The following is an 18,192-nucleotide window of genomic DNA, read 5'->3' as shown; positions in this document are numbered from 1 at the left end:
ATTTAAAACATGCTCTCTCTCAGTAACCACTTCTTCTAATTGGCAAGGCAAGGCTGGGTCCCTAATGCACATAGCTCGTTAGATTCAGTTTGGATTACAAAAACACGATGAAACAAACTGCATCGAAATGTACAAATTAACAGCTCAGGAGTGCACGACACGGACATGGAATTAGATTGTAATATGGAACAAACTCCACAGGGAGGCTAAGGAACAAATCACTGGTGTCTCTATAAACTATAGAAGGGTTCCAAATGAGCAAATACACAAAAAAGAGCACAGATCTTTCCATAAATCAAACAAATTGCTATATTAGAAAAAAAAATAATAGCATTCCTCCTTCTATCTTATGCACACATTTATAAGAGAATGGAGTCATAAAAAAGTTAAATAAATTAAAACCGTGGGTTGCACATCCTCAATAGGTAACTCCACTTTCATGCTGGCAAAGTACAAACATCATGGCAATTAAGCCATGTTTCTAAATATTTTTTTTTTACATCAACACAGAACCTATACACAAGAGACTAAATTACAGCTGGTGCTTCAACGAGTCATTTGGAAAGGTTATGAGTTAGAAGGGGAACAAGATATTAAGAAAAGATGAAGAAACTGGATTTCCCATAAAAAAAAAACATACTAGAAAACAAAGCTATGAAAAACTAAAAATAATTTAAGTCTGAGGAAAAGAAGGGCTTGAGCACTTTTCTTGGCTTGTAGATCTATCTGTACAATGGGACTGGCAATACCGTGAGAGAAGAAAACACATGGAAAACATCAGTGATGTCTTGTCAAGACAGAGCAAAAAATTAAATTAAGATTTAATTGGTAGTCTTTGGTAGTCTTTTCAAGTAGCCAGTACTGAGAAAAGATCATATTTTTGCTGGAGTGTAATTTATTTTTTAATAAATTAGCCCCAGTCCACTACATTGAATTTTGCAAAACACAATCCAACAGCCACTAATGTCCTAAAGCACAGTTTGCTGATAGGATTGATTGACTGTAAAATTATAATACTTATTAATTAAAAGGCATTCAATTCTTCTAGACTCTGTTGGTGAAAAGACACTTATGTGACAGGATAATGCCCCACTAACTTAAATCAGCCAGAAAAAAGAGAAAAAGAAAAATCTATCTTACCCCAATACACAACGTTTGAGTGACAGCTGTGAAAGAAATTCTTTCTTCCACTAACAATTGCACAGAAACTCCATCAGTGCATGGCCCTTCCTACTACTTCATCCAGGGGAAATTAAAGGAGGATGAAAAAGGACAAAATAAGTGAGCACACCAAACCAGCAGCTGAGCCATTGGCCACTGGCCCTATTGACACCCTTCACTGCACTGCTGTGCACACGATGCCTTCACACAGCCTGGTCCCAGGCCAGCAAGGGTCGTGTCTTCCACACAGCATCCTCCCCATCTTTTTATACAATGCACAGCCAAATCAGATCAGTATTGAAACAAAGCAACACAGGAGCACTGCAATCTGCAGCTTCCATGCCATGACAATGTAGATATGGACCCCTAAAGTAATGTTTTACTAACGTCACTCAGCATGTGCTCTGTATTTAACAAGGACAGAAAACGTCAGGTATCCATCTCTCCAGAATTTCCAATTCTCCAGTTATAATCTGAGACCTAGGAAACTACTGTATAAATAAATATGATGATTTGGTTTATGTTTACTTTTGACAAATGCAAAATGATTAGTCCATAAGTTTAGATCATACAACTGTATTTGAATAAATTAATTTTCTCCTGATTTGTATTTCCCCTCCAAACCTTAAAGAGAGCTTAGGGTTAAAGGAGTCAACTAAAAATCCCTTCCCAAACTTTCCACAAAATATTGCTCTGTTTTAGCAGTCCAAACAGAGCTACTACTCAGATTTTTTACATTTTTTGCCAAAGGATAATACATACTAACAGAGTAAAATGAATGATTGGGGTCAGCAGTGCAAATCAAGCATATAAATAACTGAAGCAGTTTATCCAATCTTTTTCTTAATTCCATTTCATGGTGACTCCCTTTTTCAAGCTTAGCACACATCTCATATTTCAAGCTTACTAATTATGCTAAAACATCTTTTTCCTACCAGGTTTACCCATTTAGAAGTTCTTTGGGTACAGAGTAAAGGAAATTGAGTGTATGCCAAACAATATCTATGGTTATATCTGAAATGTTATATTCTTTACTAGAAGGCACTGGAGAAATAAGAAACATTTTTGTTGCCATTGTAACAGCTATACAGTTTTCCAAAGAAATATTTAGCTGCAAGCTTGACTGCTTAATAGAAGTTAAAGATGAAATTTGACTACTTTCAAACTCTAGCCAGTGAGGCCATTTTTTGTAGCAGGCAGCCCATGTACTTCAATGTACAAAGACAGATGTGAATACAGCAGCAAATTCTAGTCTAATGAAGCAACATATTGAAGCACTGGCTTCTATTAGGAGCCAACAAAGGGAATGCCATACTGAAGAAAGAAATGTGTACTGGTAAAGAAAACTAGTTCTTAGTGATGTTTTCAAATTTCTGGAAACACTTCTTGCTGCTTTTCTAACAAAGTACTAAAACTAGTGGATTCACATCAGAAATTACAAGCATGTGAAAAATACAAACATAACAGATTTGTATCATTCATTTAGGACTGAAAACTTTATGAACACAATGCTGAATGAAGCATAATTTAGTGATTACCATACAATAGGGTACATCAAAAAAAGCATAATTTGAACTAGCAACATGCAAGATGCATCTGCTGAAAAGGTTTCCAGTAAGCAAGCTGTAAGCTTGACTAAGAATCAAATCAGCAGTTAATTAACAGCAAAATCTATTTAGGCAGGAACACTGATTTTTGCCAGCTCATGCTTACAATAGGAGTCATTACTGCCAGACGTGGCAGGAATAACAGACAAGTTCTAAAGAGCTCCCAAGATTTACAAAAACTGAGAGAAAAGGAAATTGCACTATTCAGTAAGTCTGAGACACAAAAAACTGCCAATTTTGTAAGCTCCAAACACTGTGCGTGATTTAAGCACGACAAAATAAAGATCTGTTCAACAAAGGAAGAAGGCTAAAATATTCAAAAATATGAAGTAACTCTATAGTCAGACATCTGAGTTCAAGCAATACATGAACAATCTGACACTTCTAGACTCAGACAATATATAGTACATATTAATGTCTATTTTTCTTTTTCACTCCTTATTAGATCTTTTCAATTCAGGATCATAAAAAATACTATCCAAGTTTGAAATTTTCATCATAACCTAGCAAAGAGTTAAGCATATGTACTGAAAATACAGATCTGGTTCTAGCAATACTTTCTGCTAGTATAATCAAGATTAAAAATTTCTAGTTTTTTTACTCAACAAGAATCCAGTAATTAAAAATATGTGTTTTATTTCAACCTACAATTAAGACTGAACTATGAGTTGAAGCCCCTAAAATTCAGACAATTCTTGAGTTATATGGCTGTGTTATCTTTCAATTTCAGTGACACTTTACATACATTAATATAAATATTGCACAGCTGGATAAAGGTATGGATACCCACCTCCAGAAGTTTCAATTACATGTTCAGATAGAATGCCTATGATTTTAATTCACAAATCCAAGAATACTCTAAATCATATTTTATCTTCTTCCAGTTTTGCAACTGCATCATCCTTTGCTGCACTTACCTTTAGCTTTGCACAATACTGAACAAGCTGAAATCCACTTCCTGTACCTCTCTTTCCATTGCTGATAGAACATAACACAAATTAAGCCTTTTTGGCTCACAATCAAAAGGATTAAAGATAGACTGCATTTTTTGGGAGTGATGTAAGTAGAAAGTGTAGTTTTATCATTTTCTCTATTTAAGTTTTTGTTTGTACTCTGTAATAGTTCATTCTGTGACTGTTCCCAGAGGTTCCAATTAAAATTGAATTCTTGAGGTACCAGGTGCTGTTTCCACAAATGCAGAATTCCTGCTTGAAAGATTTTACTTTATATCAAGTGGCATGTCAAAAAGTACTCAAACAATGTCCCTAACTGAAGTTGATACTAGTACTTCCATAAACCTAATGGGAGCAAAGATAGGTTAATAAAGAGTACTTTTCATAATTTTAACTCATCACTGTCCTGTATGTAATCACTCAGAACACACAGTTTACCATATTGAAAGAAGAAAGGTTGCAGCATTCTTGAAAAATGCAGTGTCACGAAGAGAGATACTCTGGCCATAATTAACTTCTTTTTTTCTCACCGGTCTATATTCTCTCAAGAAAACCCCACCAAAAAAAAAACTTCTGAAACCGACACCACTTTACTGCATTTGTATTCTAGATGCATGGGAAGTCTGAAGCCACTTTGTCTTCACCATCTAAAGAGTGCATTTATTTGAAGCACTTCAATATGTAGGGTTACACTTGTTCTGTATCTGGAGACTCTGAGGCATTGATAACACACGGTCAGCACTGAATTGGAGACAGAATGTTGTGAAGTACTTTGCAGAAGTACAATTAACTTGAAATTATTTTAGAGAAGCTCTTGAACATTTCAGAGTTTGTTGCTTCTACAGGGTTTAAGTAAAACAAGTCAGGTTTTCTTTACTGGAACAGGCAGATGGTGTGAAGAGGAGGCAAAGACAACTGAAGAGGGTAGCTAACTTCAAGCTCTTCTGCAGTATTTATCAATCCTTATATAAAATCTAAGAACTGGTCTGTGGCAAATGAACAGCAATTTTGTGGTTGTACAGAAGAGCTTAGTGAACTTTCTGAACTAGATGAAAACACTGGACAGTTACAGGCAAGGGGCTGCAAGTTATCTGTGCAATATGGAGCTCATTCTTGACATACAAAACAGAAAAACAATATCTGTAATAACTTGTGAGCAGTATTCCCCCACTTAATGCAAGAAAAAGTACAAAAGACAACCAAAACAAGGAATGCCAGTCTCCCTGTTATATCATCTGGTTGTTTTTGCAGTTTGTCTCATCTTCAGAGAAATGTGACTGAAAATTCAGTGAATTCGTTTTGACAATAAATTTAGAAAACAGAACTATTTGGTCAAACAATAAGGCGAATTGACATTAGCCTCTGCTCCAGTTCTGGGCTAATTACTCTGATGGATGTCAAGCTTGACCATTTTTCCCTAAGGGATGGGTGTCATGTTTTAGGACTGACATTCCCAAATTTAGTGTCCCACTGAAACTCCAAACCACAAGCTGCTCCCTCACTTCCCTCTTCCCTCATGTCAGGCTGGAGAGGAGAATTGGAGGCACAAAGGTAAAGACTGCAGTCTGAGATAACAATTTACTGGAAACAGCAATGAGATAAGAAAACAAACATTAATGGTGACAATATTACTAACAAAAATGTACCAGAGAGAGGAGAGTGGTTCACATGCAAAATGCTCAGAACTGGCATTACCCAACCACTCCCTCTGCCAGACTTTATTGACTGGAATGCAGCACCTTCTCCCTGGAGTAATGTCTCTTTCCCCCACCCCTGGCAATGAGGGGAGGTGGTACAGAATAACCTCCTGTCCTAGCCATGCTTCCTCCTGGCTACTGTAGAAATCAACCCTGCCCTGGCAGAACCAGAACAGGGAAGCCAGGAAATGCAGAAGCAAAGAGGACTTTGTGATCACGTATTTACAAACTTGTTGATAGTTCAGAAAGTCTGAAAAACCTGCTAAGATAAGGAGGTTGCACAAATAAATCATACTGCACTGTAAACAGAACGTTTCATCCCTAGAAGGACTTGCTGCTCTTCTCCCCTGATACATATAAGAAAAGGAATGCTTACACAAATGTAAGGGTCTTTCCTGCTATGTCTCAAATTATTTTTTTTTTAAAGGAAGACTGGATTCTTTCGCCTAAAAAAATAAATTAACAAAAAAAGTAAATTAAAGAGTTACTAACCTTTTTCGTTGTGTGGATTTCTTTTTTCTGAAATAAAAGGAAAAGGAAATGATGGTCAAGAGAAATAATATTTTGAAATATTCCCTCTGCTTCAACATAATCTGCCATATTAAAAGAAAAAAAAAGAGGAACTATTTTCCACATTCTTTCTCTTAGGAGTGCCTGAAACTGAAAAACATATTTCAACACCTTAATTGCCTAAAATCTTGCTACCTGTGGTGGTTAAACAGAAACAGGAGTACATATCTTTCTATATCAATATGTGGCTAAAAACCCAGTATAAAAATATGCTAAAAATATTTTAGCAACATCTGTGAAAAAAAGAAAAAAACAGAAAACCACTTTTATGTTGGCATGATGACACTCAGAGGTTCTGAGTTATGACTCCAACAGAAATGGTTATTTCAATACTACTTGCTGAAGGAACTATATTAAAGACCTAAATAAGATAAAGTAAATTTGTCTTTTTTCCACAGTATCTTCTACAGTACCTTTATTCCAACCACTAGTAGCTCTTTATATTCTTAAAACTCTCCCAAAGACTTATATCATTAAAATAAACAGGCTCTAGGGAACATCTTGAAATTTTAAAAACATAAGCTCTCCCACCCCCACCCTGCCAATCACACAAGGTCTCATCTTACAATTTTACAGCAGAGAAAAATGAACTGTATCAGAGGTAATGGCATTTCAAAAAAAATTGCATAATAGAAGCCAAGAACTTTTTTTCTTATTAAAAAGAAACAAAATTACAAACAAAGAAACAAAACCAAATTGGTAAAAAACAAAAGAAGAAATGCTCTGCCTAATGCCTGGTCTGCTGGCTGTGAAGTGTTGGGTACTCTGCTAAACTCAGCAAATGAGGGATGGGCTGTTTTGATGTCTCACAATCAGAACACCTGCACTGCTGAGTACACAAACACAAGTTATTTACAGTGCCAATATGAAACATAACAATCCTACTGAGTCAAATCAAAGACTTGTTTGTGACTGTGGTCAGTAGGCAAAGAGTACAAGAAATTACTTACTTTCTTCAATATACCCTTTCCAGAGACCCATGCCTTTGGAAAACAGCCAGAGAAATACATTTTGCTGAACAACCTTTTAACAACCTTTATTTCCCATGTGTTTTTTTAGTGAAGTGATGCTGAACCCAAGATCTGAAATGTAAGTCAAAATTCTTTTTTTTGTTTAAAAAATGCTAAAAAAGCTTTAAAGTTAAAAAAAAAAAAAAGCTGAACCTTTTAAAAGTTTATCAGTTGGCCCAAGACAGTTAAAAACCATGAGCTATGAGAGGATCTTAATTACAATTAAAAGGAAGGTTACAATACTAAATAATAAAAAAATTAATTCAGAAGGGCAAAGCTAGAAGCTGTTAATAGGAAAAGGTTAATAACAATTCTTAAGATTTTACAGAATAGCAATGACCTTACAATAAGAAAATATTATGAAGCAATTAGAACAGCCTACCAACGACTTACTGATGATTTAATGTTCAAAAGCTGCTGGTTAAAGGAAATGGAACGAGGTGTCCTATACCAGCTTTTTCTTTTAAGTTTTTTAACCATTCTGTATATCAGAGGTTATTACAAAATAAATCCTACAAAGTTCCAAATTACAATTCAGACTTGTGTTGTGGAAACCACACCATCGGTACAGGAGCTGTGCTGGCAACAGAGCTTCAAGGATGTACCTAAATTCCCTAAAGTTCAAGAACAAGGTTTGATGGGTACATTTACACAAGGGGTTTTTGATTAGCAAATAAAGGAAGCACCAAAGTGAGAAAAATCTGATTACATATACACACTGAAGGAAGAGAAACCCATGCACAAATCCTAAGGGAGATGCCAAGAATGTGGTTTCAATAATCTAAGGGAAACACAAAACCTTTTACTGCACTTACCAGCAAAGCATTTGGAACAGAGATTCATAGTCTTGCTGGACCTGGGGCAAAAAAATAAAAAAAAATAGAGCTAAAAAATTCATTATATTTCTAATGAATACAGGGAAGTGTTGGGGGTAATGAAGCAAGGGTACAGAGAAGGTAAAATCTTAAATGGCTAGGAATCAAAGGAGAGTGGCTAGAAGTGCTGAACTAGAAACTAGGGTATGGAAAGAGACTTTGGATGGTAATTTCTTTCCAAGGGATTTCCAAAATATGACTTCTACACATTTACCTCTTAAATGAAAACAAACTTATTTTACCATTAAATGTATATGTCGGACATACATCATTCTAATCTTCGTATTGCAATGTAATGATAATGATAGACAGGAAGCACCAATACATTCCACTTGAATATTAGACTCCCCTTGGCAGCTGCTCTGCAGTCCTGACAAATCCTGAATACAATACAGTATGGGAGAGATTAAAGTATTGTACTTATAAGGACACAGACAGATGTGCTCTTGGAAGTCTAGCTGGAATGGCTGAAGTAGTTATTATATCAAGCTGTTCATTACTACCTTCAGCTGAATTCAGCAGTAATTTAAAATAACCTGGCTGACTTTGCACTGACATGGACTAGGATAGTTCATACGATCCACTAGGGTGGCTGAGCTTTGAGGACAGAAACTTTCAGCTAAGAGAAAAACAGCAGGAGAACAGCAATATCTTAAGCCTCCCAGATGTCTACAAAGTGCATTTGCAATTATGACACAGGTGGTCAAACCTCAAAGTCAGTAGCCGCACAAAAAATAAAAATGAAACAAAAAAAAAAAACAAACAAAAAAACCCCCCAAAAAATTAAGGTTATAAGACCTCTCTAGGGCTCCCATGCAAATATCCAAAGCAATACACCACATTTCCCCCAGTTTACAAAATGTTCTCTTCTAACATCACATCTCCTTTACAAAGTGACCCAGAGAATATTCTCAAAAGTTCTCTCTGTGTTGGAGTATCCTTAGGTAAGAACAAACTGGTTTCTGTGCACACTGCCCAATATTTGATTTGTTCAGCATTCCTGAATCAACTCTGCCACTATTTACAGGCATTAATGCCATCCTGGGAAAGTCTGAAAGTACCTATTAACAGGCAAGGTTGTACCAAAACTGTCCATGCTCATAAGACCATTTTTCCTCCCCAGGGCAGACTCCAGCTGGAACATATCATTTAGCCAAATTAGCTGCATCTTTTCCTCCAGAAAAATGAATGCAAAGAAACAACTGAGATTACCAAAACAGTTGTTTCCAGTCTCCAACCAAACAGGAATGGAATTTTGAGAGGAGATCTGTGTCTAGTAACACATAAATTATAAAAAACTGCTTGTTACCTTGACACAAAAAAAAAAAAATTGACAATTTTTTCAAAGCAATTATATCACAAAATAAACACATATCAGAATTATAGACTCCCCCTGCCCAAATTTGCAGATGGTTATTTGGAATGACTTTCTAGTCATAAAGTAATTTCAGTCTTGGTCAATCATATCTTGGTATCATTCACATCAAAACATTACAGATGCTTTTCAGTTCATGCACATCTGAAAGCTGGTTTACATCAGGCTCAAAAATACTGTAAGAACAGTCACCAGAGATTTGAGACAACCATTTGCCAGGTATAGAAAGAGCCACAGACACATGAAATCTAGTTTTAAATGCAAACGGTATGTGCACAAAAGAAAAGTTAATTCCCAAGAAAAGAAAAGCAGATCAGCATTTGCAGCCATACAAATTTATCATCAGATTGGTAGATACCCAAAGATTTAATGTGTTCAGGGTATGCACAGATTATCTACCTTCAAGAGAACTGCAATTAAAAACAGCATGGTGAGTCAACACCTGCAGCATTAGTGTGCTGCAGGTCAGTACTCACTGCTTATGGGTTAGACCTCCTGGAGCAGCTCAATATGCCAGGCAGGACCTTCTCTGCAAAGCCATTAAACCCCAGGGGCAGCAAAGAAAAAGAAAGGCAGAGTTCAGCTGGTTCATACTGATGACATTGGAATGGGCAATGACAAATGTTTTCAGTGGTATAATCAACCATCTCAGCTGTTAAATATCAATCCAAAGCCTCATATAATATTTACTTATCAGTACACCCACAGTGAAAAACACAGATGCAAACATAACACAGAGCTCTGTGAAAAAGAGAAAAAAGGCTGCCACATTCTTCTAACCCACCAAACCCCCTGAAATTTTCTGAAAGGACAGCACTACTGGACAAGTGACCTTGTAAGCCAAGTAACACAGTTTCAAGGATCACTTTCTCTTCGATCCTTGTACATGACTTTTCAAGGCATCCAAGTCAGTCTGAAGCTACTACTATGACGAGAACCTGAACCTTGAGTGGTTTTGCTATTAGATTCTTTTACACAGTCACTTCTGTGAAAGCAGAAAGAAACACTACACTAGAACTAAGAAAACAGCAAAGACAGAGTAATGGAATTGATCAACAATCAATCAGCTTCTTTGTAAAAATGAAGTATTCAATTAGAGCAAAGGTTTTACGAAGAAAATGCATTATGCAATTTATATACATCAAAATTAGTAGGTTACTGTTTGTCAAGTAAAATGTTTGACAGCTTTTTACTACACTGCAAATCCCTCCTCTCATTGCTAGGATCTGCTCTTTTCAGCAGGCAAGGATTCACTCATCAGAATTAAAACTGAGCAAACCTGCACATTGCTGTACTCTCGCAAATCACATGTTAACCACATCTCTAGTTTAATTATTTCTCTGTGACTCCAGAATTCACCAGAAGCTTACAGTGCCAGGGAGGAACACAAAAATGTCAAATTTCTTTGTTTCCAACAACCTTCTCAAAAATCATACATCTTCAATATCTGTTACTTCTCAAGACAATTTTATGTGAAACACTTGAAGTTCTGAAATACCAAAAATCTTGATCATGACACAACCTCCTGTTTCCACTTCATAGGAAAAAAAAATGATCCTGGATGACTTTTAGGGAAGGCAATACAATTTCTGTTTCTAGGAACACATAGCAAAATCATGACTGTAGTGGTGTATAAGGCACGGCGAAGCTAGAATTCTAAGTCCTGGCAGTGAGAATTGTGTGTTTTAGCCTGCAAGTCTTTAGGCTGACACCCAATACTTCTACACTCTTCTGATGCAGCTGGCTTAGGATATGCTTCTGAATCTGATATCAAATCACCATGGTTTTTAACTGGACATATTATAGTAATTTCTGGATTTCCTTCACAAAACATCAGCTTCATGCTGAACAGCACCTAATCCAGAATTACTCACAGTATACATTTTATATGTACAATATCCCTAGAAAGTAATTTTTATACAGATAATTTATAATCTCCACTTTTACATAATTTAAGCTGGTATTCAGAAAGACATTCATATTTATAGATAAATCAAGTCAAATAGAATGGCCTTATCACTGAGGCAGAATATATTGTTAAAATCTCTTTGAAGATACTTCATCTGTCAAAAAGAAACCATTTAACTCAAGTGTGACACAAAATTATTATGTAGATTGGAAGCCACAAGGTGAAGCAAACTCAGAAGGTCAAGTGGCAGTCTAAGTTAAACGCAGAGGATACTTCAAGCCCAGAGGCTACAGAATGATTGCATGCAACAGTTTTCAGGGCTTGGTCTGAAAGAAGTATTAAAATTGCCTCTGCTGCCAAAAGAAAAAACCCACTCCCTCAACATGGCCATAAAAGCAGTAGCACTGACAAAGCGACTTTGAAAGAGGAAGAAATTCAAAGAAATGGGAAATCCTGGAATTTCTAACATGCTTATACTTTAAGCAGGAAATAAATTGCATGCAAGGGTAAAAATAAAATGCCTATTTGAGGCTCTCCAAAGCATCATCCATTACTTGTGCTGTTGTGCCTACAACTTGTCACAGCAAAGCAATTATTTGAGCATTCAGATAGACCTGAGGTCCCAACCTCAGAGAGATGCACATCAGCACCTTCAGTTAAAGATGCATAATGCAAACTGAGAGACAGCAACAGGCATTAAATAGCTAAAATCACATAGTTCAAATCCTATTCATGCTCATAACATGTGCCTCAATTGATATGTAACTAATTATGAAAACTGAAGAGACTGCTTCTCTGATTCCATTTTCTTATGGTACTTCCCTTACATTCTTATGAAGGTGTGAAGTGGCCTTATCTGCTCCAAGAAGAGCTCTTGATCTTATAAACTTAATTTTATGCTCTATACTATCAATTATTCCTTTTATCCCTCCCATTTTACAGTATATCATTGCAAGGTACCATCCAAATCAATGCACACTCTACTCTGTCTTCACTGGATGTTTGGTTTTCTTTCCCCCTCTTCCAGGAAATGACCACCAATACAAAACCACATTTAGAAAATGCAATTGAATTCTAACCTTAAAACTCAAAGACACAACTGTTAGATGCACAGCAGCTAATCGGAATGAACAGAATCAAAAGACAGTATTATTCTGAAGATTCAAGAACAAGTTATATGTGGAAATTTTGTGCAGTTGAAGAAAGCTAAGAAGTATACCAAAATTTGACTGATCTCAAGATACTCAGTTTCCAAAAACAAACTTCTGCCAAGAAACTTAGATAGGCACACCAAATAAATAGTGAAGGTTTGGTAACAGAATCCTCCATCTTGCAGCAGATGGTCAGGCACTTCAGAACTTGCCCATCCCATCTTTAATACAAAAAAACAAAAGAAGACCAGAAACACTAAAAACTAATACTAGCTTTACTCTACCCAAGTACCTAAGGGCAATACAAAATGCTCACTTTCACCTGTATTAGCATGTCACCTAGGCTTTTTAAGGTAATGGTAAACAAGTATTAGTGCAGATGCTTACCAATGACAAGAATTGTGCAGCTGCCTCACAGTAAAAAGTCTAATACATACAGGTATGTATTCTCCATGCTTGAAAAACAACACCAGAATAATCACAATTCTTGAATTTTTGTTCTCCTGCTTTTTGATGATAGAAGAAAAATATTTTGGATAAAAAATGCTTCCATGTAGCATATGTGCATTACACATTTAATTTTAAAGATATTAAAACCACAGATGCTAATTAAGTATGACTATAAAATCCCAGGTTCTGCCTTTTTATTGGAAACAAAGCCTTCCAGCACGTCTAGTAACGGTTTGTTATGATTCAGAAGTTGCTGTGATTTGGTAGCAGGAAAACATACCTACTTCAGTGTCCCAGTAATTGCATTGGTGATTAAATGCAGCACATTAAATGCTTCTTGGTCCCCTTCCAGCACAGCAATTACAGTGGGATCACAATGTCACTACAGTACAAATGTATCTCAGCCCCTGAATGATACCTGTCCAACATTGTCAGGAGCCCTATGTTTGAGAAAGATTAACATAGTATGAATCATGTCATTAATTAGTTAAAACCACAAAGACACTTCCTATATGCTCAGCACACACTATGTCATGCATTTGGTAACTTAGGACAACTATACACATGTTAAATCAATGCATTTATACTACTGTAGTTAATGATCTGTCACCATTTCCATTAGAAAGCAATTTTCAAAGCCTTAGACCTCTGCTAAGAATTCACTCTGAGCTGAATCCTGGCACACAGCAAAAGCAAAACCATAGCAGACACATTTACTTTCATCCAAATAAATTAGAAGGATTATTTATTATTAAAAGAAAATCGATTGAATTCTGTATTTACCTGACACTTTTCATCATTCATTCAGAGCATCTAATGCTTCACCTTGTACAGGAAGGAGGTTAATTAGGCTGTTAACAAGATCCTCAGTTGTCCTTTGAAAGTTCTATATATTCTGTACACTACCTTCTGAAAAATTTTACTTTTCTAAATCAGAAGTCACCTCACTGATTTCATATATGCTGCATATTTGATATTTATAGGCAATTTATTATCTTGTTAAGGGAATATAAGCAAGTTCTTTGCAGCAGTTTAAACAATTATTCATATTTTTAACTGAGGTAGTTCAATTATTCTTCATAAATGATGCATGCCAAATTCCTTTCAAATAAAAGAGCAGAAATGGAGCATGGTAAATGCAGGTGGACCTACAGAGAATTTGGCAACAAGAAAGTCACAGGCATTCAGAAACAGATTTTTAAGTGAACTGAGATCTGAAATTAAGTATCCCACAAATGCATTCAAAATCTGTTCTATACCTATATGTTCAGGGTTAAAAACTCTAGTTCAATTAGAAAAGCGTTACCAGTAACATTTTTTTATAATTACAGCTATTATAGGGGGTTGTGCTTTAAAAGCATCAGTATTCTGACACTGGACTTCTCATTTTCACCATAAACAATTTTAATGTTGCTTATCATCTACAGATTTTTGGTACACTGCTGAAAATGATGCTTCAGTCAGTGAAGCCACATGTTCTTACCTGAATTTGAAATGAAATGGAGGGCAAACTTTATGAACAGTGTACTAATGCAAAGCCCTTCTGGCAGCTTTCCATGCTCAAAAGACACGCTGATGTAGCCCAATGAAGTAGCTGGATCATAATTTATGGTTTTTTCCAATGGGTACACTGAAGCATCCTTTTAAAACTCTATGACTGAAAGACTTTTTACGTTTTAAATACATAAAGACACTGAAGTGCTCAGTTGGCAATTAGTCCAGAAAAGAGCACAAACACAGTGGAAAGAGGGGAGAATGTGCAAAATACACAGTGAAGTAGCTGAATCTTACAAAACACATAAAAACACTGAGAGTTTTCACCGAAAACCTTCTCCAACAATTCTTAAACTGCAAAAAGAATCCAGTGCATTTAAACTAGCTGAGACAGGTTGTGAGTACCTCAATCTGATTCATCTGGTTTCTAGCTGAACTTACAATGTCGTTGCCCTCCAGTCAAAGCTAAATGGTTCATATTCCCATGAATACACAACTCTACACTTTAAAAAAAAAATCTCAGCAGAAAAATCATACAACAAACATTCCTCTGATAACTCTTCAAAATCTTTTTCAAGAAGGTGTGTAGTCTACTATTCAAAGGACAATTAAAAGGTTGGAATTCTAGGAGCTGAAGAGGCCTTTAGTGAAGTAGGAATAAAATTTTACAGTTGTGATCTACCCACCTTCCACCAATTCCTCAAGGATATTATTTTGCTGTGTATTGCAGGTAATAACTAACATTGCCCTATGACAACACAATCACCCTCCTGAGATTTAGAATATGAGATATTAACTTTATCTTTTTCTTCAGATCAGATACTCCAATAAATGCTCTGCTGATAAGCACCACTCAAAAATCTATTCCATTTCAGTTATTCCTTTAACCACAGGATCAGTAAATAGATACTAAATAGTAAAACATTCTTAGAAAAAAAAAAAAAAAAAAAAAAGGCAGCTAGGAGAAACCTCAAGAAAGAAACCATTTTGTCCTCAGACTTAAAGGTATATCAAACTTTGCCAGGAAATCTTCCTAAAATACTTCCTTACCTGAACTGCCAGGTTTGACATAGAAAGTAGCAAAATGTTTGATTCTTGCTGATTTTAGGCCAAATGTGTTTCTTCTCAATGCAAATGCATAGAGAAGTATTTAATTTTTTTAATCGAAGTTATTTTTGTATGGCACAAGTATACTTAAAAATGCCTGCCATTATGATGGCTTAGAGTGGCTAGAACATTTGAATTCTTGGTGGGGGGAGAAGGGAACAGCTTTGCACAGTATTTCCAAGACTGCAGGGTTTATGCCAAGTAATGTTTAAAAGGACAAGGTATGTAAACTGGTTTTAAAATGCTGTTGCTGCATTAGTATTAACAAATTATACTAAAAAATACTGTGCCATGTATATTCTCTCAAAAGCTAGCAGAACCCCAAAATTATAGAACAAATACTTTGTTGCAGAGCCCTGCATTTTGTGTCTAACAAGTCAAACATTAATTGAACAAAAAGGAGTTTCAAGTGTTGACCATCCCAACACGGAGAGAGAAAGCACTTGAAGGTGCACTATATGCAAAAGATCTGAGAGGATGAGTTAGAATCCTAGCTATTCTATGAGTTAAAAAGCACAGGCTCAGAAATAAAGCAGCCAAAACCAAAAGGAAAGAGTAGACCTTGGACAAAGCAAGAAAGCATTACTACTCTGAGATGGATAAGGACCTATGTCCTATTTAGTAATGAGCAAGTTGTCCAGCAGGATCTCTCACCTGCCTAGACAACCCCAAAAAGCAGCAAAGAGAGACATTTAATGAAGGAGAGAAAAACGCCCTTTTAAGGTTTTCTGCACTCCTTGGTTATCAAGTCTTTCTGTAACTGCACACCACAGTAGAACTGTGGCACTTCTTGAAAAGCAGCTGAAGAATTTTGACAATCCTACCTTATTGCATTGTTAATAAACACAACTGAAAGAAAGTACTAGTATGAAGTCAGCAGGCATTCTTCCTCCTCCTCATTCAAAGAGGTTTCAGTAGTCCCCAAAACTTTAGCTGGATGGGAAGTTTCACCATGGGAAATTCACTTTCTTCCATCCCAGTCTGCCTTACACCCAATTGCACAGTCAAGAAGCAATGGGGCTCTTATTCTAGTCACTGGTGCATCTACACCTGACTGACTACACACAGACATGTCCAGTTCTCAGGTGTGAAAATGCAGCTATGTCTCATGATCCTATTCTAGAAAACAAGAGTACTTCAGCTCCTCCTCAGGAATTTGAATTGTATTAAGATTATGCCTACACTAGGAGCAATTTGCCAGTTAACTAAACAAAACATTCCTGGAAGCAGATCTACCTACACTGTCAGAAAACAACTCCCCCCTGCTGTTACAACAGCAAAAAAATAAGACAAAGAAAGTAGGGGGAAAAACCCACATAAAAAGTCACTTTTAAAACTGGAATAAACTACCCAAGACTACCTTACTCTTAGCAAAAGCAGGTTTACATGTTCATCTTGGTCAACCCAAAATTGTGGTCTATTTCCTAATAGCTCTCAGGTGGATGCCTGTCCCTGATTTTGTATCAATCAGGTAATGAACAGAGGCTCTCACCCTCTAAAGAACCATCCCACAACAAAGAAAGAGTGTAACTATCTTACTATATTGCAGAAATGTTACGAATTAATGTTTTCACAAACACATTGCACAAAATCTTGGCTCAGAACAAAATTTTGAATGTTTAACCTTGAGAAGAGATATCTTCTCATAAGTAACTTTGAAGTTCTCTAACAGTTGAGCATAATTCCAACCAACACAGAATTTGTAACCAGCATAAAACTGTTTATAAATAATTTCTTCACAATGTTTCTGTGTTAAACATTCAACTTCTAAAGAATCTGAAAAAGAATAAATAAAACAGGTAAAATTTAGAACAAAGAGTTAAGGAACAAATCAAGACAATCATGTTTGGTAACACCACTTCAAAAAGCAAACAGGCCCTTAAAAAACCCCCAAAACACTATAAGCAGGAATTAGGCTGATAATAACAAAGGCTTATAAAAAGAAAGACATGAATCAGAACACAGAAAAAGGTGCAATTTTTTCTTTCCCACATGTGCACCAAGCACAAACACAGGTAAAGAAATACAAGAGCAGCTATACACTAACCACCATTAGTTCAGTGAAACACCACACTTGAGAGGCAGGGACCTCCAGCTCCAGTAATAGCTCATATAAAGCACCATCCTCTTATCAGCACTGCTCAGTACAAAGTTGCTTTCCCAGGAGCTTCTAAAACCCAGTGGATGCTGGACATGGCAAGTGTCTTCAGCCCCAAGATCCCTCACCTACTGAAGGGGTATTCTCTATGAAACATCCCAAATCAGTCTGCCTAAAAACAAATCCCAAAGTGGGGGGGGTGTAGGAAATCTGCACAATTAAGAAATCCAAAACAAAATGGAAGTGCTTGAAAGACTCGAGTAGTTCTTTTAGGGGGGAGGGAAACATTATTTTGGGTTTTTTGTTTGGGTGGTTTTGAGGTTTTCTTAAGCTGTGATTAAAACATTAAACATGAAAGATATTTTAATATCTGAAAATCTCAGCTCCTCCCTGTATCTTCAACACAATTTCCAAGACCTGAGCTTGACCCAGGAAATGCTGCTCAATGCCATTCTTTTTTTCCAGGGATTTTGGCAAGTTAATGAGTAAACAATGTGGTAGAGTTCAGTAAGTGAACTGCAAGTAAACGTGCTCTTTTGCTCAAATCCTAATGATTCATGTGCCCAGGAGGAACAGCTGCCTCAACTCTACTTTATCCAGCTATGTTATTTAAAAATGCTTCTCAATTTTCCTTTGAATAGAAAAATGCTTACAATAAATTTAACTGGGCTAAAGAACTACACATTAAAAAATAGATTGCAATAAACATCCTGAGTCCAAATGTTCTGAGCCATA

General features: G+C 36.3%; 1 protein-coding gene across 1 annotated transcript in view; it reads right to left on the bottom strand.

Annotated features, from left to right (window-relative positions):
• Positions 1-18,192, bottom strand: part of ZFAND3 (zinc finger AN1-type containing 3) — a 133,097-nt gene that overhangs the window by 92,315 nt on the left and 22,590 nt on the right. The window contains exons 2-3 of the mRNA XM_079298387.1: positions 7,814-7,854; positions 5,911-5,937 (exon numbers count right to left, since the gene is read on the bottom strand). Of these exons, the coding sequence (XP_079154513.1) occupies positions 5,911-5,937; positions 7,814-7,854 (68 nt within the window). The remainder of the gene's footprint in view (positions 1-5,910; positions 5,938-7,813; positions 7,855-18,192) is intronic.

This window comes from Erithacus rubecula, assembly GCF_903797595.1.
Source record: "Erithacus rubecula genome assembly, chromosome: 2".
NCBI lineage: Eukaryota > Metazoa > Chordata > Aves > Passeriformes > Muscicapidae > Erithacus > Erithacus rubecula.
The sequence above is the reverse complement of the archived record's forward strand: the minus strand, read 5'-3'. Positions and strand labels throughout refer to the sequence as shown.